The sequence below is a fragment of the Erithacus rubecula genome (assembly GCF_903797595.1).
Source record: "Erithacus rubecula genome assembly, chromosome: 2".
Taxonomy (NCBI): Eukaryota; Metazoa; Chordata; class Aves; order Passeriformes; family Muscicapidae; genus Erithacus; species Erithacus rubecula.
The window spans coordinates 35,049,581-35,074,739 of record NC_136685.1 but is presented as its reverse complement, the minus strand read 5'-3'; the positions used below and the strand labels follow the sequence as shown (position 1 = coordinate 35,074,739).

The following is a 25,159-nucleotide window of genomic DNA, read 5'->3' as shown; positions in this document are numbered from 1 at the left end:
CAGAATTGTTTTCTTGGTGGCACCAGTTAAATAGCATTGTTATTTCAGTCCTCTTTCACATCTGAGACACTAAAATAGTTTGTTTCTGTTGATAATTCCAGAGAAAGTCTTGTGTGTTTGTCTAGTTACCTTTCTTTCCCCTAGTGTAAGGTGAACTATCTCATGTTTAGAATACTTGGGGTTTGTAGTCACTCTCTGTATATCAAGCTCTGTCAAAAATATAGTTCTAAAAATACACTTTTGCTTTGCTTCACTGACTGTGCAGATGGCAGAGCTTGGCATGGCTTTTGTAACCTGGAGCTTTTAAGAAAAGTAACAGTTGGGGATAAACTGAAGTGTTCATACTTGGGGTTTAATTCCTTGGAGCAACGGTCTGATCAGTAACAGCTCCATGTACCTTCATTTTTGCAGCTTTTATTTGTCTGTGAGAAAGGAAGCAGAAGCAAAGTTGGTGGATGGAACTGGCCACAGACCCCTTTACAGTCTCCGTACCCTGTGCAGGGCATTGAGGTTTGCAGCGTCTAACCCGTGTGGCAGCATTGCACGCTCCCTCTATGAGGTGATTGCCTGTGCTGCCCTTTGTTTCTGTGTGTATTCACTACAGAGTTTCTTTGGGTAAAGGGCAATCTTCTCTAAGTTCAGTATTGAACATGAGTGGTTCTTTAATCTGTATGGTTTTTGCTTACTTTTCATGTTTATCACTGAAAATAATTTTTCTTCTCAGGGCTTTTGTTTGAGTTTCTTGACACAGCTTGACAGAGGTTCTCACCCAGTGGTTCAAAAGCTAATTTGCCAGCATATAGTCTCTGGCAACATCAAAAGCCTTCTCAAGCAGGTAGGGCAACTATGATTATGAAGAGCTGTCTAGTACTTAAAGTAGAATTTATTTTGAGTTGTCTGCTCTGCTTTTTTCCTCCATGTTTTCTTTGTGCTTTTCATTTTAAAAAGACAAGAACTAGAAAAAATTAATACCGTTCTTTTGTAGTTTTTTACTTTGCTTAAATGTTGATATATTAGCTGGTTTATTTGTTAATTTGAAAATAGGGAAGCCTGAATAAGTAAAGCACTATGGAGTGTGGGCAGCTTAATGCAGTGGCTCCAACTGTAAAGCTTTCACAGACTTTGGTGGAGCTTTCTCAGGCTTTGTATTTTTAGACTCTGAATGCAGAACATATGGATGTAAAGAAGCATCTGTGCTTTGTCTCTTAAGGGAAAGGAAGAATGTTACTAATGCTGGGAACCCAGCATGAGTTTGCATGAAAGATGGGGAAGCCAGTTAAAGAGATGGGTATTTGTTTCAAAATAAACCCTTTCATATTGAAAAATGTGTATAAATATATAAAAAAGATTAAAGCAAAGTTCCTGCTTGTAAATGCCCTTCAAAATTCTGTGCTAAGACTCTTGAGACATTTTTATCTTCATGCCACTGCAAAGATTCTTGCTTCACGATCCTGAAATAATCTGGTCAGGTTTTTCCTATAATTTGCATTCTATGCTTACTGCAGGAGTGCTCAGCTTTAAAATTAATTTAGAGAATATGTAGCAGTGGTGTAACAGTAGTTGTTTTCATTAACAAATTGAAACCAATTTGTATAATCTGTTATTTCTGTCATGTCTCCTTAGCAAATACCAAAACCTCAAGGAGGGAGTTATATACTTATAGAAGGGTACTGGATTTCAGCTGGGGACAAAGAACCTACAGTAGATGAGAGTTATGTGCTCACCCCTTCAGTTAAGCTTAATCTGAAAGACATTGTCAGGGTTGTGTCTGCAGGGTAAGTGTTTCAACGTTTTAATTAACAAAATAAGTTAAATATGTTTGTTTAGGCCTTGAGTTCTTGGTGCCCCTCTAATATTTGTTGTTTGGATTAATAATGTCCATTTTGCTTCTACTTTACAGTTAACTTTTCATTATAGAGTGGCTTAAAATTTATACGTGTATTACTTGTTTTCTTAAACCATCTTACTGCTATAGCATGTTCTATTTAAATTGTGATCTAGAAATTTGCAGTTAGAATAACCTGCTTATTTTGCACTGCCATGAAAAGCTTTATGAGTAGCTGTTAGCACTTGGGAGTAAAGATATTTGTATTTCCCTGTTAATGTGTGGTCTTGGATACCCCACATGAGTTAAGTGCTGGTGTTTTGGTAGTTTGATTTAATAATGTTGACATCTTGTGTGTGAGAAAGACATGGCTCGTGCTTCTAACCCACTATTTTGGTCATGGCTTTTAGGACTCACCCAGTCCTGATTCAAGGAGAGACCTCTGTTGGTAAAACCAGTTTAATTCGCTGGTTGGCTGCTGCCACTGGGAATCATTGTGTAAGGATTAACAACCATGAGCATACTGATATTCAAGAATATATTGGCTGTTACACATCAGATGCCTCTGGAAAATTGGTGTTTAAGGAAGGTAAGTGAGCATGTTCTATATACTTCAAATTCCTGTCTCATTTCAGTTTTTTTTTTTTTTTTTCTTCTTTGCTGTTTAACTTGTCTGGTTTATTATGATGGAGAGATGATCTGTCATAAAGTTAGTAGTTGTACTTTAATGATAATCACTTGTGTTAATATCAATGAATTCTGAAAAGTTCATGTCTGTCTCATCATTCTCAATCATCTATTGGACCTTAAGATGATAGGCCAACAGTTTAAACAATGCTGTTGCTTCCTTCTCTGGATTAGTGTTTATCCGGAATTAAATGGGTTGCTAAAAGTATCAGAGTGCATACTTCTCTTAGATTTGCTTTATAAGACTTTTAACTAGGAATTTTTCTGTTCCCCCCAAGGCATTCTCATAGATGCCATGAGAAAGGGCTACTGGATTGTTTTGGATGAATTGAATTTGGCCCCCACGGATGTTCTGGAGGCTCTGAACCGCTTGCTGGATGATAACAGAGAGCTGTTCATTACGGAGACTCAGGAAGTTGTCAAAGCTCACCCTCGCTTCATGCTGTTTGCCACACAGAACCCTCCAGGTCTCTATGGTGGCAGAAAGGTCTGTATGATCTGTTCCTTTTGGGTAGCTAAGGCTTTGGGGAATTAATCTCTCTCTTATATCAAGTGTGCTGTGAAAATGTTTTGATGTGTAACATGAATCTCTCAGGAGGGAGAGAGTTGAGGTGGTTGTGGGCTGTCAGTACAGCTGGGCTCTATTTAGGTGAGTTTCTTGTTTCATGGATACAGAATTTCTAATTAATGTTAGGTAGTTAGAGATTAGAGATTCAAGTGACTTAGTGAACCAAAGTTCATGTATATTATACTTGAAGCAACATTTTTTTTGTCCAAGAGCATTGGAAAAGAGATTCTATTAGGCTATAGAAGTCCATTTTGTACTGGATTTTGTCTGGAATAGGTAATTTTCTTCATAGTGACTGGTATGGAGCTGTGATTTGAATTTGTGATCAAAACAGTGTTGATAGCACAGGGATGTCTCAGTTATTGCTGGGCAGTGCTTGCACAGGTTCAAGGCCTTTTCTGCTTCTCACACTGCCCCACCTACTTGTGGAGTAGGTTGGGAGTGCATGAGAAGCTGTAAGGGGACACAGCTGGGATAGCTGACCCCTGCTGCCCAAAGGAATGTTCCATGTCATATGACATTGTGCTCAGCAGTCAGAGCTAGGGGGAGGAGGAGGAAGAAGGGGAGTTCAGTGTTTGTTTCCCTAAATAACACTGGTGTGTGATGAAGCCCTTATTTCCTGGAGATGGCTAAATACCTGCCTATTGATTTGAAGTCGTGAATGAACTCCTAATTTTCCTTTGCTTGCACATTTTATTTATGAAACTGTCTCAGCCTAAAAGTTATCACTTTTACTCTTCCAATTATTCCATTGTAGGGAGAGTGAGTTTGTGTCTTTGTAATGCTTTGCTGCCTGTGCCCTTAAGACACTCAATCCATTTTAAAGCTTTTGTCTCATCCAGACTGTCTCTTACACTTTTGTTCAATGTTGATGTGTATATGTTAATTTGAATGCTTTGACACTATCCTTATTTTCTTTGGATGTGTAGGAAAAGATCCATGAGCAATATCAAAGGAAAATGTTCAAGCAGTAGTGTGGTCTCATATTTTAGGTTTTGTCCAGAGCCTTCAGAAACCGTTTTGTGGAGCTGCATTTTGACGAACTGCCGAGTGCTGAGCTGGAAACCATCCTGCACAAGCGATGCAGTTTGCCACCTTCTTATTGCAGCAAGCTTGTCAAAGTCATGTTAGACCTGCAAGTATGAGTCTTTTTTTCTTTTAGTATAAGAAGTGCAAACATACCTCAAAGTACCATGCACAATGTAATAGAAATTCCTTTGGGGAGGGAGGTATTATTAGCTGAAGGATATTTAATATCCTAAGCCATGAAGAAAACCCACCAAGGTACTAATTTCAGTGGTTAAGACTAAGACTGGGGAAGGTGATGTCAGATTTGAGAGAAAGGTAGGAGCAAAAAAAAAAACCCAAACAAACCAAAAAACCAGACACCTTGGGATTTAGTGTGTAGAATTAAGCCTTACTCTGGAGCTAAAGTACAGTATTGGATTTGTAGGGATCTTTGGGTCATGTGAAATTCAGTATTATTTTTAAGCAGTGATTTTGGATATGTCAGGACACTCCTGTATTCAACAGGCATTTGACACTTGGTATGTAGCTAAAACTGCCTCATATTTAGAAGCAATTACAGCAGTACAAACTGGATTTTGTTTTATTCCAGGTACCTATTTTATTCTTAGTTGTTTTTTTTTTTTTTAAATACTGTTATCTAAATTATTTTGTTCCTGGTGCTCGTCAATTACCTGCCTAAAAGGAATTAATGTTTAGGAGTCGTGACTCTACTGGGCTTTTTTTTTTTGTAGTTATAAATAGAATTTTCTTGTTGCAGTGTCACTGCAGAGAGTGGTGATTAGGTTTGCTTGAAGTATTAGGAAGGGTTGGTGAAAAAACATCTGACATTTTGTTTCTGTGTCAGTCTTACCGCAGAGGTTCGACGGTGTTTGCTGGGAAGCATGGATTCATCACCCTGCGGGATCTGTTCCGCTGGGCTGAACGCTACAGCTTGGCAGAGCAGCTGCAGAAGGACTATGACTGGCTTCAGCACTTAGCAAATGATGGTGAGCTCCGCTGCCCCAGATTTTTTAAGTGTCTGTGGAATCACTTTCCAACTTCTTAAATGTAAATTTTTGTTGCTGATTACCCAGGTAATAATTGCTTTCTCTCTTCCTCTCTCTTGTAGGTTTTATGCTTCTGGCAGGCAGAGTCAGAAAACAGGAGGAGGTGGATGTTATTCAAAATGTCATTGAAAAACACTTCAAGAAAAAAATATATCCTGAGTCTCTCTTTTCAGGGGAAAGTGTCAAAGAGTTATTGGGTGAGTTTCCTAGAGGAACCACACTGGTAGATCTCTAGATTTAACTGAAGCTGATGGATTGCTTTGTGTTGTGCAGCTAAGTCTTCCACGTGGATGTCAGTGATGGACAGAGATTTCAGCCATGTTGTCTGGACTCAGGGGATGAGGAGACTTGCCATTTTGGTGGGACGAGCCCTGGAGTTTGGTGAACCAGTACTGCTGGTGGGAGACACTGGGTAATCTTGCTTTTTATGATGTTCTTGGTAATGCTGTACCAACTAATGTGCTGGAGACAAAATGATTGTGTGGGCTTCAGTGCTGCTTTGATCTGGGACTTTTCAGCCTGTCTTATGGCAGACTTGCAGCTGCTGTTTTTCACAGTTCCTTTTTGAGGGGAAGCTAATGCATGTCATTTAACTTATGTCTTTGATGGGTTTATCTGCATTGTATAACTGCATAGTTATATACAAGTAGTAAAATGAGAGTGAACTGACTTCTGTCCCCAGCTTTACAAGGTGCTCTGTAGAATATCTCTGTGCCTAACGGGAGAGGCTGCTTTTGGGATATTGTGACATTTTTCTCTTTGAGAGCACATTCAATTTGCATGTTTTATGAGCTTGAATATAGTCTTGCTAACACTTTTCCACCTAATATGCTGTAGAGGAGGTTGTGAAAGTAGATACTGCCTGCTCTTGTGCTGGTTATAAATTTGTAGAGTAAATTTTTATGGAAGAGAAGGAATGAAAAATGCAAGAAAAGAGAAGGAAAATTTACTTGGGTAGCAAATCAAAACTAGATATTCAGCAGTTTATTCCCTCAGACTTAGGCCTGGTCTAGATACGAAGCATTTCCAGTTCAGTGAAATGTTAGGCTGGTTGAGGATCTGCAAGGGCAAGCTGAAATAAATTTGACTCTGAACATGCAGAAATCCATCAATGCAGCTATTGATTTAAATTTAATTAAAGGTCTGTTGTGCATGTCAGCAACAGTTGTGCCAAGAATGGTTTCACTAAGCATACATTTCTGTCAAGGAAAGGAGCAGAAGAAAATTTGCATGTTGGGGCTTTACCTCATAGCTCTTCAATGAAAGTATGAATCCTGTCCAAAGCGAGCTGATTGTTTGGTTCTGCTTCTTTTTTAAATTCATCCTTTTCAATTAAATTACTTGCTTGCAGGTGTGGTAAAACTACCATTTGTCAGATCTTTGCAGCACTAGCAAATCAGAAGCTGTACTCAGTGAACTGCCACCTGCACATGGAGACATCAGACTTCCTGGGGGGGCTGCGACCAGTCAGGCAGAGGTCCAAAGAACAGGTTTGTCCTGCACCACTGGTACCTTGGATGGTGTGACCATGGAAGTGAAAAGTAGCTGTTGTGACTTCCCCTTTTCTTTTCCATTTCCTAGGAGGAGTCTGATGGTTCTAGGCTCTTTGAGTGGTGTGATGGCCCTCTTGTTTTAGCAATGAAGGAGGAGGGATTTTTTCTTCTTGATGAGATTTCTTTAGCCGATGATTCAGTTCTAGAGCGACTTAACAGGTATGTGTGAAATGTGGTAGTGCATAAGCATCCTCAATGTGTCTGTTCATTATCCAAACATGAATGGGGCAAATCTGACTTCTTCTTAGGTGAACTGCCCTCTTGCTGGAAAGGACAATGGTACAAATAAAACTTGAAAGAAAAATCTCTAGTTTACCATCTGCAGTATTAATATTTTCAACCTGTCAGTGAGATCTTGAAATTATCTTGTCAAATCCCAGGAACAAAATGTAGTTATTCCCTTCTTTTGTGTGTGTATGTAAAGAAAAGGAACAATTAAAATATAAATTTAACTTCATTATCTGTTTGCAGCAGTATCTCTTATTTTAGTGTTTTCTAAAGATTACCCATTATAGCTACCCATTATATTGAGTAAAGGAAAGTTTATCCAGGCCAATTAATATGATTTTCATCTTTAAGTGATCTTTTGAAGTGTGGAACAAAATTTAAAATAAGCAATATTTTTTTACCTTCTCTCCAGTGTTCTTGAAGCTGAAAAGACATTGGTACTTGCTGAAAAAGGTGGTCAAGATGATGAGGAGAATGAAGTAGAACTATTAGTTGCAGGAAAGAAATTCCGTATCCTTGCAACCATGAACCCAGGAGGTGACTTTGGGAAAAAAGAGGTAAATGCCAAAACATCTGGAAATACAGCATGCATCTTCTGGTCATACTGACTGTTAAGTGGTTGGAGGTGCAGTGCACAAATTCATCAGGCCAGTTCTGGCAGTCCAGTGCTTTCTAGTTGGCATCTGCTTTGTCACTCTGAAGGCGGATTGGGGTGAATCTGTTTTCTGTCACTTCTGTGGGCTGTCACTCTGGCATTATAAATGAATACTCAGCAAAATGTCAAAGGAAGCTTCAGACCTCTGAATACTCTGGTTAGGCTCAATATGTAGAGTATTCAAGTATAGGAACTGTGACTTGTGAAGCAAGTAAATCCAGCTTTCTGGGGTAGTTGCATGGCTAATGCTATTCAGAAAGTGACGGTCATTGTGTGTTTCTTGGTGAATAGTAAACACTGCATCCAAAAAAAGCTTTTTCATTAAATGAAAAAAAATTGTTTCTGAAGTTGAGAACTAAGTGATTTAAAATATGTTAAAGAAAATCCGTAAGACAACAAAACTACAAATTTTAAGCAGGGTTGGAAGCTAAAAAAAGAGAACCAGAAGTTCTTTTATGCAAAAGAGAATGGGTGGAGTGGTTTCTGGAGTAGAGAACCACTCATTGAGGCCATGTATTTAAACAGGATTTATTTCTGAATTGCATTTCTGCTGTTAATTTCTATTTGAACAAAGCAGCCAAGGAAGAGAGGAATTAGAGAAACGAGTTGTAATTGAAGGCAAATTTCCTTGTGGTAGCTAGCTTCTGTAAGCAAAGGGAGATTAGAGAGCCATTATTTGATACATGGTGTCCTAGAATGAAATGAAGCTTTGGTGCTTGCAAACCAGCTCAGTTTCTTCCCATATTCTTTTGAACTTTCTTTACCACCCACTTTCTGCATTGATGCCATTACTAGAAGTCTTAAAAATCCTCATTCTTTCAAAGATTTTCTTACAAAGTGTTTTTGTCAGAATTAGAAGGAAAGATCTATCTTGTTCACTTTATTATTTATAAGTATAGGACTACAAGGCAGTTGTTAATTGTGAGGTTTAGGGAAGATGATGCAATGAATTTTTAATTGCTCTGTCCCTCTGCTTGTTTGCAGCTTTCCCCTGCACTACGCAACAGATTTACAGAAATATGGTGTCCACAGAGCAATGGCCGGGATGATTTGATACAGATTGTAAAACACAATCTTCATCCAGGGTTGTCTCTGGGTGCAAGAAACCACAAGGGTAGGTGTTTTTGTGTGTTGGTATTGAAGGAGTTTGGAGGCTGCCAACCTTTCCTCAGAAGTTACACCACTGTTGCCCTTTTTCTGCTACATTTCTCCCTGAGGACAGTATAATACATTTTGAACTTTGTTCTTCCTTCACTGTGCATGTTACATGTCTAGCCAGAAGTAAGTTCAAGGCTGTGTTTACTTCACCATCCAGGTAGTTGTACTATCCCCAGCCCTTCAGTATCCCAGCTTGGTTTTGTTGTAGAGTGCTGAAAGAACTGGCACTTCACTTTCTGCCAGCAGCTTCACTGTTAGTATTAGGCACTTGATGCTGTCTTATTACCTGAATTTAAAAGGATCTGTAACATCAGCTCAGGCAGGAGCTTTCTTTTCTCTTGTTCTCTTTCTACATCCACATTGCTCATGCAGCTGTACCTACTTTAGAGATGTTTTTGCAACAGTGTAGTAGATGTGGCCAAAAAAATTGTAACTCAGATTTATTTGGGTTTTGTTTTTTGGTTTTTTTTTTAACTTTTTTTTTAGGGGCAGACATAGCAGAACTCATGATGGACTTTGTTGAATGGCTAATTAATCAAGATTTTGGTCGCCAGTGTATTCTCAGTGTGAGAGATGTCTTGGCCTGGGTTAATTTTATGAATGTCATGGCAGAGAATGAGTCGAGTTCTGCCAAGGGGTGCAGCCGCCTTAACATTTCTCCAGTGATGTCTTTTATCCATGCTGCATGTTTGGTGTATATTGATGGAATAGGATCAGGTAAGTCTGCACTGTTCATTTGGTAGCGGAAAATATGAAACTCTGTATTAATATTTTTAGTCAAATGCAAACAAAATGCTTTGAGGCAGCGTGGGACTCTTCTGGGAGAAGTTTTTACTTCCATATGACAGTCTCCTGTATGTCATTTGCCTTTTCTGTGTTTCAGTAATAAGGGTTTGAGTAATAGAGCAAGCTGAAGAAGAGGGATTCATAATATTACAAAGGATACCACACAAATTAAGAAAACTTACGGTTTTTATTGTGTGTTCTGAGTTGATGCAGTACTTGAGCACATATTATGCTCTCTATCACTCAGTCCCCATGTCAGCATCTCTCTGTGCTGGCCTGTACCATGCACATAGCTGAGAATGCATTTTTATGTGTTTGGTTGCTGGCCCAGCTGATAAATAGTAGATAAGGGAGAGAAGGAAAATGAAAACCACAAGAAATGCCAGAAAAGAAAGCCTGGAGGACCTGTGGCAAGGGATTTGGGACCATTGTGATGGTGGAAGAAAGGGGGTTGGAAATACAGTGTCCTTAGTTCTGTTCATCACAGAACAATCTGTCCATGGTAAATAGTACTGGAAGCACTGTCAAGCAAAAATAAAATTAAAATAAAATATAAACCTGCAGGCACGTGAAGGGATTGAGTTTCTTGACATAAGATGGATGTTCCTAGTTACATTGTGAAGCACACTTAACTTTGCTAATTACAGGTACAACATCCTGCTCAGCTGATACGGCTTTATTAGCTCGTGAGAAATGTCTGACATTCTTATGTGAAAAAATGAGTCAATTCTTTGAGCTGACTGATTATCAGAAGAATGAACTGAAGATTTATGACAGAACAAAGGAAAAAGAGTTCGTATGGATGGACAGCTTTATGGGGATTCACCCATTTTTTATTCCAAGAGGCAAGAGACCGGGAGTGGGTGGACATCTGTATTTCAGTAGTTTTGTTATGCACTAAATCTAAGTAGGATACCTGAACTATCATAGAACAATTTATTGGTTCTTAAGCTTTAGAAAAATGCCTTTTCTGCCTCCAAGTGTCTAGATTGCAACTCAGTCACATTTATTAAGACACATCTGTTCATTCCCTTTTTTCCTTTCTTCTTAATGGTTGATGGCCTAATTTTCATAGACTTTTTTTGGTGTAAAGAAGAGGTTTTTTATTTTTGAATTCTGATTTTCTGTCACATTTTCATGCTCATAATGCCTGTTAACTTCTACTAACAAAAGCTGCAGCTCATCCTGGCCCTTGTGCAAAGCATGGAAGCAGGGGTCCTGGGTACAAAGCTAAACAGAGTGGAGGTTAATGCCATGCCTTCCTCTAGGCTTTCCAATATTTGCTGCAATTTTAGCAAATTTATTAAGTCTCTGCTTTTCAGTTCCTCATGGGACAGAAATATTAAAATGGGACTAGCAAAACACTGCTTCTTACCCTTAAAATACCACAACAGGACTAAAAAGTGATGACTGTGAGCTTTCTAACTCAGCTGGTTAGTTTTTAGCACATGGACCTATGTGTTCCTAATGCTGCACTAATTGTTCACATTTGAACTTTCTGACATTGATGGCTTGTTTGTGTAAGTCATGCATAAAATGCAGCTGTGGGTCAAACAAAGTGTATGTGCCAGATCTCTGAGAATAGCATACAAGCTGGATCTCCATTGCTTGCTGTATTGAGATCAGCAATTTACAGAGTGAGCTCATTCAGAGACCTCCAGCATAAACATTCTTTATTGGTTTTAATTGTTTTCTGGTTTATCTTTCCTTGTTTTAGGTCCTGTTCTCCAGAGGAGCAATGTGACAGATTATGCTTTGAATGCTGGGACTACAGCAGTGAATGCACAAAGACTGTTAAGAGCCCTACAGCTTAACAAACCTATTTTGTTGGAAGGGTCACCAGGAGTGGGCAAGACCAGCCTAGTTGCTGCCCTGGCAAAAGCCTCAGGCAACTGTCTTGTTCGAATCAACCTGTCTGAGCAAACGGTAGAATAAAATATTCTCTTCATCACTCTGTGTTTATGGCAGGGTGGAAACTTTGTGTAACTTTTGAAGTGCAGTTCTCTTTAACTTTGGCACTGTGTCTGAGAAATGTCAGTTTTTCCTTCTTGCTCTCAAGATAGAACTGAATGGGAAAGAGAAGCAGACAGAGCAGTATGCTTCTGTGAGTGAGTGCCAATTCCCAGATATTTCTGTTCTTTTCAGGTGAAGTCATGCATATCTTTGTCTAGTATGTTTTTCTTGGCTTCTGCAACATTACTTGAAAACAGCTCTAAGGCTTTTTAGCTTTTCTGTTCCAATTTAAATTCCTGTTGTTAAGTTAAATGTAGTACCTGGTTACTGGAGTCCTATAATGGAAAAGCTTTCAGCAATTGCTGAAAAATTTCAAATAGTTCTAAAGTGTAGATACTAGAAGGGAAGGGAGAAAATGTTAAGTAATGTTAACAAATGCTGTTTATAAACTACTGTTAAATTTTGTAACTCCTCAACTCCCCCATTCTGTTCTTTACTCCCAAAGGATGTGACAGACCTATTTGGGACAGACTTGCCTGTTGAAGGTGGGAAGGGAGGAGAATTTGCCTGGCGTGATGGACCACTGCTGGCAGCATTAAAGGCTGGACACTGGATTGTCCTAGATGAGGTAAATTCAGGTTTGGGGGACAAATAAAATGGAATGTTGTAGAAGAGCAAATTTGGTGATTTGGCCTGTGGAATAAATACCTTGGAGTGCCTTTCATGGAGGCACATAACTAGAGTTGTTTGAGAAGTAGAACAAGGGTTGAATCCTATCTTAAATTACTGAAGAAAACCAAGGATAAGTTTGATTTACATTTGAAAGTTTTTAGAGAAGGGTGTCAACAGAAGTTTTGGTACAAGTGTTCTTACATGGATACTATTTCACTGAAATAGGTGTTTGTCTGGGGACTAATGTACTGTGTTGGCTACTGGTGTAATTTAGATGGAGAAGGTTCCATCTTGCCAGTATAAGCTATCCTGCCACTGTAGGTTTGTTCATGGACCATGTAGCAAGTGCTTTCAAGCATGTGTGTGCACAGATCTGCCTTCTTGGCAATATGCAGAGTGCAAAATCTGCAATTCTTCAGCCCCTTTTATACCTCATTTTTTCCCCCTATTGTGAAGAATGCCACTGTAAACAACCACTATAATTAAATAGCTAAGACTGCCTTAATTTAAACAAACTAACAAAATACTCTGAGTGCCACAAATGTATGAACATAAATTAAAAAAAAAAAAATCTTGAAAATACAGGTTTTACAATGGAGAATTGTTTTGTTAACACAGTGAAAAAATACAGATAAAAAGTGAACATGAGGAAGTGTTATCTACTCCAGTATAATAAGTCTAGTTGGTGGAAATAACATGTGTTAGTTCTAGAGCAGCAATGCAATGGAATTTTACCTTCTATACATCCTGGACTATTAGGCTAAAGATTATGCAAAAATGTTTTGTGGAACATTAATATTGTGTCCTTATTTCTTTCCTCAGTTGAATCTGGCTTCTCAGTCTGTGTTAGAGGGGCTTAATGCATGCTTTGACCACAGAGCTGAGATTTATGTTCCAGAACTGGGAATGAATTTTCACGTACAGCACAAGACGACTAAGATTTTTGGATGTCAGAATCCATACAGACAAGGAGGTGGAAGGAAGGGTCTCCCCAAGTCCTTTCTTAATAGATTTACACAGGCAAGCTTCTTTGTTTGATTTAAACTACATCATGATCCTGTCTTATAGGCTTCTGACTTCATAAACACTCTGAATTCTCTTGATTTTACAGGTGTATGTTGATCCACTGTCAGCAGAGGATATGAAGTTTATTGGGAAGACATTGTTTCCTGCTATTGATAAAACTATTATTGCTAAAATGGTTGCTTTCAATAACAAGGTAAACATATTTTAATTTCTTTTCTGTAGAAGTAGGCAGAATGCAGTAAAATTAGAAAAAAATTAAGTCTAATGTTGTATTTCCAAGCATTTTTATAGAGAAGTGTGTGGGTAAAAAAAGAGAGATGGAAATACATACAGAAGAAAGTAAAGAACACCACTAAACCTGGTAGCTGAGTTCTTGTACCATGAGAATCAGATGCTTGGTTGATATCTGACAGGGCAGATATCTCTTCACAGAAGATAAAACATATATACACAGGAGAAATTCTGTGGCCTTAGGTAAAATCTCTTGTGTCAGCATCTTACTGGATATTCATTTATAAGAGGACAAGAGTAAACTGCAAAATTGAGCTGAGTGTTAGAGAAACAGTAGAGACAAACTAAATCAAGCTTTAGTTCCTAACAAATCTTCAGCAAAGTAAATTCAACCTGCTCTTTCAGCTGTCTTTGCCTTATAAGCAGTGCCAAAGGCAGAAGTTCAGTTGACACTTAAAAAAAAATTTTGAAGACCAGCTTGTGGGTGGAATAAAAGATTAGTTTTTTAAATTGCTACTTCTTTTTTTTTTTCCAGATTGAGAAAGAAGTAATGGCTGAAAAAAAGTGGGGACAGAAAGGAGGACCCTGGGAGTTCAACTTGCGTGATCTCTTCCGCTGGTGCCAGCTTATGCTTGTTGACCAGTCACCAGGATGTTATGATCCAGGCCAGCATGTGTTTTTGGTATATGGAGAAAGAATGAGAACCAGAGAAGACAAAGAAAAGGTGAGCCATTGTTCTCCTTCCTTTCTCTTCAGATGATCAGTTCATATTTATAGAAATCCAAGTATGAATCTCCAAATTATAGACTCCTTGCAATTCGTTCATAGATATTTATCTCTTAAAAAAGAAAAATAGGTTTGTTTAGGGTTTTGAGGTTCAATATAGGTATCTGCTTCCCTTGCCATTTCAAATAGCAATTTAATTAGTATAGAAGCAGACAGCTGATGTAAATGAAGTCAAGTAGAATAACCAAGGACTTGCAATAAAGCACATATTACTGTGTGATTCTGCATTAAATATGTTTGCTACCTACTTAACCTTCTCTTGCTTATAAATCCTATGCTTTTGTTTAATTTCACATCATTTAAATGGTATTAAACTGAAAAGTCAGATTGTAAAACTGAAGTTACTGGCTGTGTTTGACTGGATATTTCCTCATGGGTTTATTTTCCTCTCCCTGTAACACTGTTGTATTTTTATGTGTTATTTATGCAGTGAATTGTATCACAATACTTTCTTAAAGGGAGACATTGCTTACAAGTATTTCAAGTCTCAGGAACCGTGATTAATGGAAGGGTTGCTGTGGGCAGCTCACACTCACACTGCTTGCTGCATTTTGAGTTAAATGAGCACGTGGTTGATTTACTGTGTTAGTTACTGTCATGGAGATGTGGAGCTGAGAGGAAAAGATACTTCAGATGTAAACCTTTAGACGTGAATCTTTGGAATGATGGATAGCTTGAACTGATAATTCTCTTTTTGTTGTTTGAACTGTTCTAGGTTATTTCTGTATACAGAGACATTTTTGGCCAGGAGGCCAATGTGTATACAGGAACCAGGGAGTTTCACATCAATCCATATAATGTTCAGGTAAATGATTGACAAGGGATTTTGTGATGGGATAAGGAAGGAAACAACTTGCAGAGCTAAACTCCATTTGCCTCTGTCTGTCATCCCTTTCAGATTGGTTATTCAGTTCTCTCTCGTGGCAACTATATTCCTCATTCTGGCAGACCTCTTTCACTTCTGCATCATTCACTGCAGTCCCTGGAGTCCATAATGAAGTGTGTGCACATGAGCTGGATGGTGATCCTGGTGGGCCCAGCAGCTGTTGGCAAAACCAGTCTGGTGGAGCTGTTGGCCCATCTCACTGGCCATCGGCTGAAGATCATGGCAATGAACAGCGCAATGGATACGACTGAGCTCCTGGGTGGATTTGAGCAGGTAAATAATGGTAGGAAGTATTTCTCCTTCCTACATTATAGTGTCCAGTCTGCTGTGAGTTTAGTGTTTGTAAATAGAGCCCTGGCACCACAGTGTTCTGTGTGAGCTAACTCCCTAATGGGCTGTTTGCAGGTTGATATCAACAGGCCGTGGCAGCGCCTCTTGGAAAAGGTGGAGAGTGCTGTGAGCACACTCGTAAGGGACAGCCTGCTCCTGGCAGAGCTTTGTGCAGATGATGCTGAGCTCCTGCTGCGTGCTTGGAGCAATTTCATCCTGAATTACAAACCCAAATCTCTGGGGGAAGGAGGTGGAAGTGTTACAGCTGAATTAGTGAGCAAGCTGGAAGGAATACTTGTACTTACCCAGCGACTAAACAACAAAATAAATTCTTACACTAAGGCAGGTATGTATATTGGTTTTCCTTCTCTTTTTTTTTTTTTTCTTTTTTTTTTTTTAAATCATCGTTTAAAATAAGGCATTAATGCTCATCAAACTTCATTCAGTGGAGGAGAAGTGATGCAGAAAAGTACCTGTATAGGGAGTAAAGTGTCAATCTGTTTTATATTTCTTTGTGCTTGCAAACCTTTTCTGTTCACATGGATTTTACCTCTGAGAGGCTACTGAAGAGCTGGAGCCTTGGCTGTTAATGTTCCCCTAAAAAAGTAGGAAGCATGTATGTTTATTAACAAAATAACTACTGTTTTTCCTGAATGGCACTGGAAGCTACTTCATTAAAGTCTTAGTGTAAGATGTGTTTCCTTTCAGAGTTTGCTCACCTGGTAGAAGAGTTTCGGCGTTTCAAGCTGCAGCAGGCTCAGGCTGCTGACTGCAACAGCCATGGCACTTTTGAGTGGGTAGATGGGATGTTGGTTCAGGCCCTGCAATCTGGAGACTGGCTCTTAATGGACAACGTTAATTTCTGCAAGTAAGAGATTTTAGTTTCAGTGAACCCTTTGACTTCCCTGATTGCCTCTTACTGAGTGGTTCACAACTGAGTGTTTTGCATTTGATAATACACAGGAGCAATAACTTAGATTTTCTGGAAGAGTGTCTTCCTTCTCAGATAGCTTAGCACTTGAGAGTTTTCCTGTTACCTTATAAAGTAGATAACTGTTTGGCTGCTTAAGCTTGGTACTATTTTGATTTCAGATCAGAAAGGGGTCAAACTGGTACCTTTTTATGACCACATGAATTTGTTTTGCATGTAGCCCTTCTGTGCTGGACCGCTTGAATGCTTTGCTGGAACCAGGAGGTGTTCTGACCATGAGTGAGAGAGGTGTCATAGATGGCACAATTCCTACAATAGCTCCTCATCCAAACTTCAGGTATTTATTTCTGCTTTTTGTTTTTCCTTGTTTTTTCCCCCTTTATCAAACAGCAGATTTAGAATAAAAATGTTGTCAGTGAGCCAGTCTTTTGGTATTTTGAATGCTATTTAGTTTGCCATGTAGTGTAGTGACACTCACAGGGAAGAACACTGCACTGTGAGCATATAAAAGAGAGCTTAAGAGGCTTTGCTTTATATCCCTGTTGCAACACAACAGGGATATTACACAGGAAAATTCATAGCAGTGTGCCTCTGCCTTAATTTTGCTTTTCTAATTTAGGATTTCAGCACTTCCCTGTTTGAGTCTATGAAATTGAGGATAAATGCATTGAGGATGGTGAAGTCTTGAGATATGCTGGTTATGAAAGCTGGTATATGGCATAATAATTTTCTTCCCAGCTTTTTCCATCGCATATATAAATTTGAGTTTACTGCAGTGACAAGACTTAAAAAAACCCCAACAAGCCACCCAAATTGACGGTTTGTCCTCTGAGACCTGAAGTAGTCTCTGGGGAAGATAGGGGGAGAAAGTAACAGGATTCTGTATAATTCCTACCTGTTATAAATTTGGGATAGGGATGTTGGAGCTGATGTGCTCTGGTTTCTCTGAATTGGAAACATTCTTGACTCTTCAGAAACCTGTTTTCACTGCATTGTATCTCATAAGTTCTTTTTCCTGCTTGGTTTTAAGAGGTGTCTATCGATAGTATTAACTGCTTGGATGTTGGATACTTCGGTTTTTAAATAGCACACATTTATTTGACACTGTTGATAAGACTTTTAAAAGTCTTTATAGCTCAGAGGCATAGTCTAACCTTTCTTTCTAAGTAGGCAGATGATAAAACATAACTCAGACAATAATGAGTTAAGTCATGCAGAATATCTGTGTCTAATTGCAAAGTATAACTACTCATACAGATTTCTCATTTAAATTCAGTAGCTGTTTCTGGATTTCTTAGTTATTGTGTCCCCATTTTTATGAAGATGAATTTACTTTATGCAGAAGCAGGTTTGGTAGTTCCAGAGGAATAGTTTAAGGACCTAAGTTACATCTTAGAATTTTAAGCAGTTGAAATGGATGGTTGTTGTAGGTCCATTCCAACTTCAATTCTTGTTTTCTAATATCCAACAGGCTTTTTCTTTCTATGGATCCAGTTCATGGGGAAATATCCAGAGCCATGCGAAATCGTGGGATTGAAATTTACATTCCTGGGGAGAATGATGGAAATATGTTGGACAGTCTGGATTTGAAGTTACTCCTGCATGGCTTGGGTTTAGTTGGAGATAGTGTCTGTGATGCACTTCTGGCTGTACATTCAGAAACCAAGGCAGCAATAGCAGGTAAAAAAAGTCTGCTCAGTATTTTTTAGCAACATGGGCTCATTACATATGTATGGATGAAGTCTTTAGTATTAAACCCTGGTTCTTTTATTGTGTTATGTGCTGATATAAGTAAGTATATAAAACTATAATCAGGTTCTGTTGAATTGGTTGTTTGCTTTCTCAGGAAGTAGGCCCAAGTCATGAAAAAGGGGTAACTACATTGCTTTGTCAGGCAAACATCAGACACTGACACATGTCTGTTGCCCCTTGATATCAGGAAGGCAATGTATTCAAAGTGAAAAGCAGCAAAATAGAGTGTTTGCACAAGTTGTACTTTGCAGCTGAGTTTCATTCATCTCAACTTTTGATGTCTTGTTTTGAGCTGGACATCTGCTATTTACAGTCTTGTAAGATTTTCTTATCAACCTTGGGAAGAATCTATTCAGCTTTCAGGAGAGTAGGATATATTTGTTTTGTAATATGACACCTGAAGTGTTGTTTGTCAGATTAAAGGGCTGACAGTTGCTAAACATTTGTATCACTCTAATTGTTGTGTATTTTTCAGGTTCTGTGTCATCTCTGTCATCTTTGCTTCAGGCTGCTGGATTAGTTGTGCAGCAAATGAAAAGAGGCCTTGGATTAGCAAAGTCTTTTTACAGAGCCTGTTGGGAAGTTTATGGCCGCTCACAACAACTGCAGATTAACCAAAAGGTAAAAATCCTATATTTGAAAGCTTTTCTTGGATCATCTAGATAAGTGAAAAATATAACTTCATGAGGCTAGTGTTTTAGATCCTCTGTTTCTTAAATGCCTGAGCAAGAAACTGGTGAAGATGGTGCTCTTGGAGAGATGAACCAAACAATATCCTGTTTGGGCTCCAAGGCTTGTAGTTGGTAACAGCTTCAGCTGAGACTAAGATATTCATGCTGATGCATCTGGTGCATCTATAACCTGTGACAATGTGCACACTGTCATCTGTAGACACATTCACTTGCTGTTTGAAACTGCACAGTGTGTTATTTCACTTCTGATAGGAATATTGTTGTGTACATTGTATAGTGTTTGTAGAAGATTTGGTCTATAACAATTCCCTAATAAATACATGTAATTAAAGACTTTCCTGAGCTGTGGTGTTTGAATGCATGTTTGAGTGTGACTCTAAGCTGCTTTTTTGGTTGTTTGTTGTAGCTCGTGTTAGAACTGGTTACTAGGCATGCTTCCTCTCTGGCTTCCCCTGACGCTTGGGGTGAGTCCTTGCTGGCAGTGGGATTGTGGCCAGACTCCCTGCCTTCAGGTGTGTTTGCAGCTGAAGACTCACTCCTTTCCACAGTCCAGAGTGATGGACAGGTCCTGATGTATTGTCTGCATAGACTAAACCTCAGAAACTGCAGGTAGGCAAGTTTTTTTATTATTGTCTAGTAAATGAGAAACAGTATATTCATGGTACGTCATTGTTTATTTCAAAATTCTGTCTTCATCACATTGTGCAGGTAGAGACTGTGATTGTCATACTCTGTAACTGTGTTCATGTTATTGTTCCTTACAATCACTGCAAATGGAAGTTTAATTATTTACTGCTTTATTCTTAAGTCTTCCAAATACATTTGAAATGTTTGACTTTTTAATCTTCAGTAAGTGCACTTGACTCATTTTGAGAGTTGTTTAGCAGAAAATGTGAATGCAAACACTGGGTTTAGTAGGCAATAACAGCCCCAAAATCTCTTTCTTCAGTTTCCTTCTAAGCTTCTAAGCTTTCCTTCTAAATCTGAGCATTGAACTAGTTTAAAGTATACTAATGATTCTATGGATTTCCTGTTTTCATGTAATCAATTATTCATCAGTAGTTTTTGGTCCAGTAGCTTCAGATAAAAACACAAATTTCCTCCTTGAGACAGTGTTGTCTGTAAGAAGCATTATGCCCCCTGTGCAGGGGGTATATGAAAGAATTATTTTCATGATTTCTTGTGCAATATAGCTGTTAATTTTTACCACACTGGTGCAAAAACTTTGTTTCTGCCTTCTTTGCTTAATAACCTACTGTGGACAGGTACTGTAGGTTGCTTCCACTGAAAAAACAAGCTGTGGAAGTTTGTACTAAGAAGTTGGAATTGTAAACTCTGAGCAATATGCTGTGTTGTTTGCTATTTTTATTCAGTTTTGTTGTTTGGTTTTTACTCAATAACACTTGTTTTCCTATCTTTGTCTTTTTAAATTTGATTTTGCATATCATTCTGGTACACAAATCGATTAGAATTTCTCAGTGAAATTCTGTGCATATTTTCTTTGGGATAGTGCATGAATTTTTGGCAACAGTGAGGTCCTAATAGTAGACACTGCCAACTGATTTGAAGTTGGAAACTGGTTTTAAAACTAAATAAAGGAGGAAAGATCATTACGTTGCTACACTGATGCCTCAAGATGTTTGTACAGCTTGACCTAAAAAAATATATTTTTTCCTGAATCTGGCAGATCAAGATCTTGATTGCTGGACTTCTTTGTGTTTCAGGACATTGCCAGTGACTCTGGAAGATCTGAAGAAAGTTATGCAGTGCACTAATCCTGAGAGTCTCAAGTTCAGTGCTGTTGATATAGATGCAAACTGGATGGATAAAATGGAAGTTCTCCAGGCTTCAGTGAAATTGTTCATAGAAAAGGCAACCAATCAAGATTGGAAATTAAGAGTTAAATGGCTTAACTCCTTAGCCAAAAATCTGCCACAGGGGCTTGGTATGTAATAATTTAACTTTGTTTTGTTTAAGAGCTGAGTTGTTATGTTTTTGCAAATCATAAGTCTTCTATGAAAACGTCCAGACCATTCTAAATTATGAGTTATGAAGACTCAACTATCCACATTAACTCAAGGGCATGGAGGCTCCGGGGGGGACAGAAACAGGCTGTGCATGTTAGGGAAGTAAGGAGATTTGGGCTAAACATTGTCCTTTATTCATTTATTCAGCCATGTGTGTAACTTGTGTCACTTCTGAATTAGTTATTTTGGATCAGTTTTGGTCTGTATAAGCAAATATACCGTTTCACTGCTTTGTATAGTGATAGTGAAAGCAGTCAAATGTCTTCTGTGTATTCTGGTGTTAAAATACAAATGCTTAGAAAGCCAAGAAACTGCAGAACTGAGACATCCCGAAGCAGTGTTGTCTGAACATTCTGGATAATAGATGAGATGAACTATTCAATTAATTACAGAATTAATTTCATTAAACTCATGGAGCATTTAGGCAGGCATTAGTCCAAATACTTCACACATTGAGCTTTTTTCTGTGGTCTGAAATCTCAGACTATACTGTCTCTATATTAATTGTTTCCCCTCTATTTTGCCTTTTTCTCAGGCAGGTAGGTCTGTAAAGTAGAAAATATGTAAAAAATACTTTAATGAAAACTGTGCTTTTTTTTTTTCTTACTGTAAAGAAAAAAAAAAGTTTTATTGAGAAGAAGATTTAAAGGTATAAATTGATGTATTTTCACAAACCATATTTTACTGGCATACATGTAATATTGCCAGTTCAACTAGAATTCCTTATATTTATAGAATATAAGGATTTATAGGATTTATGTCTTCAGCTGTGACATTCTGGTGCTTTTAAGACCTTTTGGAGCTAATACAAAAGATGTCCAACCAGTATATCCAGAGTGCATGCACAGATTTGTTTCAGTCTGCTTGTGCTGGCTCAGTTGAAGCTATTTTTCTTGATTTGTACTAAACACTCATTTCTGCCCATGTTCTCCCCTCTTCACCTGCAGATTCAGTGCGGATTCAGCTGGAAGCAGGTGCTGTAGCCCTTGGTTGTTTTTATGCCAGTTCTCTCTCATCTGGAGTCAGTAACATGATCAAGTTGCTACAGCCAACTATGACAGGTACTCCTGAAAAAGATGGATGTAAGACGTTGCTTCCTTTATTTCTTCTCTGAATACACTGCAACCCTTCTTAGGAAATGTATGTAGCAAAACAAAGGCTAAATTCTAAATATTTGTTGCTTTTGTCATGGAAGAAAGTAGAGCAAAAAAGACAAAAAAAAAAAAAAAAGAAATTACAACAAATACAAACATTCTTGCTGTCTAGAACAGCGAATATGTCAATTAGATGCGTTGATACTATTGAAGTTAGAGATGAGTGCTCTGCTCATGAGTCCTGGATGTTTATCTGTGACTCAGATGTATTCTTACAGCTCCGAGTGATGTTCTGAAGAGTGATTCAAATATTCACTGCCTTTCTGACTTGATAGTATAGGCACCCTGATCTCTTTTCCCCTCAGGATTTGTGTTAGCCCATCTGAAACTTATAGTTTGGCCTGAATTTTCCCTGAATTTTGTGGGGAGCTCAGACCTGTGGCTTACTTTCCAAGCTTGTTAGGTGCATGAAAGCTGCATACAGTGACACCGGGCCTTTTATGGATAGTCCTGGGTGTTTTGCCTGGAATGTGAGCAAGACTTGAGTTTCTGAGCTCTTTTTGGGTGCTCTAACCCCTGTTTAATTTATTGTCATAATATTCTGTTTTACAGAACCTGCAGTCAGCTTTACTGCTTTTCTGTTTGGATATCTGGAGTGAGAAAGTTTGCCTTCCTTCTAGGGTGCTTCTTTCTTTCCCTAATGTTCTTGCATAGGCAGGGACCAGGAAAATAACTGAGTAATGTTTCACTGCTGTCTGGTCTTGTCTGCCTATCCAGATGAACACGTGATGCCTCTGGACCCAAGATGGAATATGCAGTTTTTGGAGATCATTAGAAATTCAATGAATTTTGATACAGAAATGGAACACACAGACCAGCTTCTTACGCTTTTGGAGTCTGCAGCAAATAGGTGGGTTACAAAAAACCCTTGTAAAGAGTGCCCAGTGCCTGTAATCAGTGCTGAGTAAGCACTTGAGGTGTCTGCCAGGTGTTTTTAGGTTTTGATAGATGTGATCTAAGATATCAGACAGAGGTTTTTTTACAGGTATTTTAATTCTTTGTGTTTTCTGTAGGTGCACACTGAACACAATCACTTAATGTAGGAGCAGAGCTCCCAGGCTGCAGTTCTTCAAGGGCAAAATCAGAGCTGTGGGGTAAAGCATTAAAGAGGCAGAAGCAGCAGTGTGAGATCTGACAAAACTGCAGTAGTTGTCCTGCTTTTGAATTTGGATTGTTTTACCTAATAAGATTAAAAAGTACACAGATTTTGAAGTTAAAGTGTAAGGAAATAGCTGATTACACATCCTACAGGCCGTGGTGTTGCACCTGTTTAGTAGCTCATTGGTTTTTCCTTCCTGGTGAAGTCAGGAATCTTCTTGTGAAGCTTGCTTCTGTAGAAAATATGTTCAAGCAATTAGTTGTATTGCAACTTGTACTTCTTCCATAATACACTGAACATATTATGTCACTTTGTAGTTCAAATGCCATGTTATAGTTCACCATTCTCATAACCCAAGGTTTAAAACAGTACTGGATTGATAACAACTTAATTTTTACTTCAGGGCAGTGTTATTTCTTGACCAAGAAAAAAGAAGTTACATTGAGAAGAGTTTGATTGCCAGCAAGAAGTCAAGAAACAGTGTCTTAAGAATGTCTCTGGATTTCCACAAAAGTGGGTTGATTTTTGCTGTTCCTTTTAGTTATGTAGTCAATTTGAAATATGGTTCATTTGCATTGTTTTGAAATGTGTACTTTAAACATGGTGTGCAAAGAAAGAATATGTGAATGTAAAGCAGTCAAATGAGAACTAGTGGGGTATCTATTCTTAAATTAGATGTACCTTAGGCTACACTATTTATGTCCTGCCTCTATGAGGTTATCAGCAAATGTGATTTTTCTCTTAATTAACCAAACTTTAGGGTAACAGTGGAGAGAAACTGGAATAGCATTCTGTCTTTAGCTAATAAGAAAAACCAAATTCTTCAGATGTGATTTGTTTTATGTGAGTAGGAAATTTTATTTCTAAAACCAAGGGTAAAATTTAGTGATTAAGTCAGTGTGCTGCGTAGAAGCAATTGATCAAGGAATCCTTCATGATGGGTTTTTAAAATATGTATATAAAATGCACAGAGGTAATAGAGAATTGTGAAAATTATGAAGGCCTACTTTTATTGCTTCATTTATTGGCTCTTTTCAGGTTGTGGTTTTTTTCTCAATCATAGAGAGGTTCTGGTCATCAGAAGTTGACCCATATGTGTCAAGTGATGTGGCTGGAATATTCAGTCTCTCCCTTTTTATCTCTTCCCCAAACCTCAGATCCAGGAAGTTACAACTGTCTTCCTCATGGAATTGTGGTCAACCTTGCTGCTTTCTTTGAACTTTGGGATGCATTTGCCCTTCACTGGGTGAAGTCTACTCAGGTGGCCTTAAGTGACAATGACACACATGATGTGAGTAGACTTTCCACAGTACATTTATAGAAGTTAAGTGAAATGAGAATATGTGCAGAGCAGTATTTTTAGTTTCAGGGACCATGAAATAAACTGCAGTGCTTCTGTTTGTATTCAGAATATGCCTAAGAGTAGGCAAATGATCACGTTTGTTTCAGTGGCTGTATTTGTGCCCTCTAGTAGCTGCTTAGGATGGCTTGAACTGTGCTGTAGGAGTGCCTGTTTCTCCACTGATGATAAACAGAGTGTCCATTTCTATCTGTGTCTGAGCCTGATGAGCTGCCATGCAGGCCACAGAGGTGGTTCACTTCTCCCTTTTCAGACCATGAATATAATTCTGCTGAAGTCTCTACATTGTAGACTTGGTGCAGGGATTGGTTGTTTTTTGTCTGCTGTAGTTCCACTGGTAATATGGTATTTTTAGAGTCCTGGCTATGTAGTATTAAATACAGAGCTCTGTGGGACTCTGAAGGTAGTACAAGTGATGGTGGTTTTGCTCTTTCTCCTGGAAGGAGGAAGTACTGTGTGACCTTGCCCTGTTCCTAGGTTTTGTGCCGCTCGCTGTGGCGGGAGCGGTTCTGGGCCGTGGCTGACACGGTCACAGTGGACTCGCCAGGGCTGTCACTCCTGGCTCTGCACTGGCACTGGGTTATGAAACACCTCATTGGCAGAATTCCTCAGATGCTTATTGGATCAGACCAGAACAAGTGAGTGGGTTTGTTTGGTGGCATTGGATTTGTTTCTGTTAAATGGCTGTGTAAATTACTCTGTGCTTTAGCGTTATGGCTACTTAG

At 38.6% G+C, this 25,159-nt stretch overlaps 1 protein-coding gene across 2 annotated transcripts in view; it reads left to right on the top strand.

Moving 5' to 3' along the window:
• The window catches only part of MDN1 (midasin AAA ATPase 1), a 118,416-nt gene that overhangs the window by 54,695 nt on the left and 38,562 nt on the right, over positions 1 to 25,159 (top strand). For both annotated transcript variants that reach the window (XM_079297483.1, XM_079297484.1), the window contains 34 exons: positions 412 to 559; positions 725 to 835; positions 1,624 to 1,775; positions 2,236 to 2,414; positions 2,791 to 2,999; positions 4,073 to 4,219; positions 4,954 to 5,095; positions 5,218 to 5,352; positions 5,429 to 5,567; positions 6,507 to 6,645; positions 6,737 to 6,867; positions 7,349 to 7,493; positions 8,576 to 8,705; positions 9,236 to 9,466; positions 10,183 to 10,380; positions 11,253 to 11,461; positions 11,994 to 12,116; positions 12,983 to 13,180; positions 13,272 to 13,379; positions 13,953 to 14,141; positions 14,919 to 15,008; positions 15,102 to 15,362; positions 15,495 to 15,765; positions 16,128 to 16,287; positions 16,571 to 16,687; positions 17,822 to 18,030; positions 18,578 to 18,723; positions 19,201 to 19,403; positions 20,519 to 20,739; positions 21,769 to 21,882; positions 22,693 to 22,825; positions 23,478 to 23,587; positions 24,232 to 24,365; positions 24,912 to 25,072. In XM_079297483.1, coding sequence (XP_079153609.1) covers positions 412 to 559; positions 725 to 835; positions 1,624 to 1,775; positions 2,236 to 2,414; positions 2,791 to 2,999; positions 4,073 to 4,219; positions 4,954 to 5,095; positions 5,218 to 5,352; positions 5,429 to 5,567; positions 6,507 to 6,645; positions 6,737 to 6,867; positions 7,349 to 7,493; positions 8,576 to 8,705; positions 9,236 to 9,466; positions 10,183 to 10,380; positions 11,253 to 11,461; positions 11,994 to 12,116; positions 12,983 to 13,180; positions 13,272 to 13,379; positions 13,953 to 14,141; positions 14,919 to 15,008; positions 15,102 to 15,362; positions 15,495 to 15,765; positions 16,128 to 16,287; positions 16,571 to 16,687; positions 17,822 to 18,030; positions 18,578 to 18,723; positions 19,201 to 19,403; positions 20,519 to 20,739; positions 21,769 to 21,882; positions 22,693 to 22,825; positions 23,478 to 23,587; positions 24,232 to 24,365; positions 24,912 to 25,072 — 5,493 coding nt within the window. The remainder of the gene's footprint in view (positions 1 to 411; positions 560 to 724; positions 836 to 1,623; positions 1,776 to 2,235; positions 2,415 to 2,790; positions 3,000 to 4,072; positions 4,220 to 4,953; positions 5,096 to 5,217; positions 5,353 to 5,428; positions 5,568 to 6,506; positions 6,646 to 6,736; positions 6,868 to 7,348; positions 7,494 to 8,575; positions 8,706 to 9,235; positions 9,467 to 10,182; positions 10,381 to 11,252; positions 11,462 to 11,993; positions 12,117 to 12,982; positions 13,181 to 13,271; positions 13,380 to 13,952; positions 14,142 to 14,918; positions 15,009 to 15,101; positions 15,363 to 15,494; positions 15,766 to 16,127; positions 16,288 to 16,570; positions 16,688 to 17,821; positions 18,031 to 18,577; positions 18,724 to 19,200; positions 19,404 to 20,518; positions 20,740 to 21,768; positions 21,883 to 22,692; positions 22,826 to 23,477; positions 23,588 to 24,231; positions 24,366 to 24,911; positions 25,073 to 25,159) is intronic.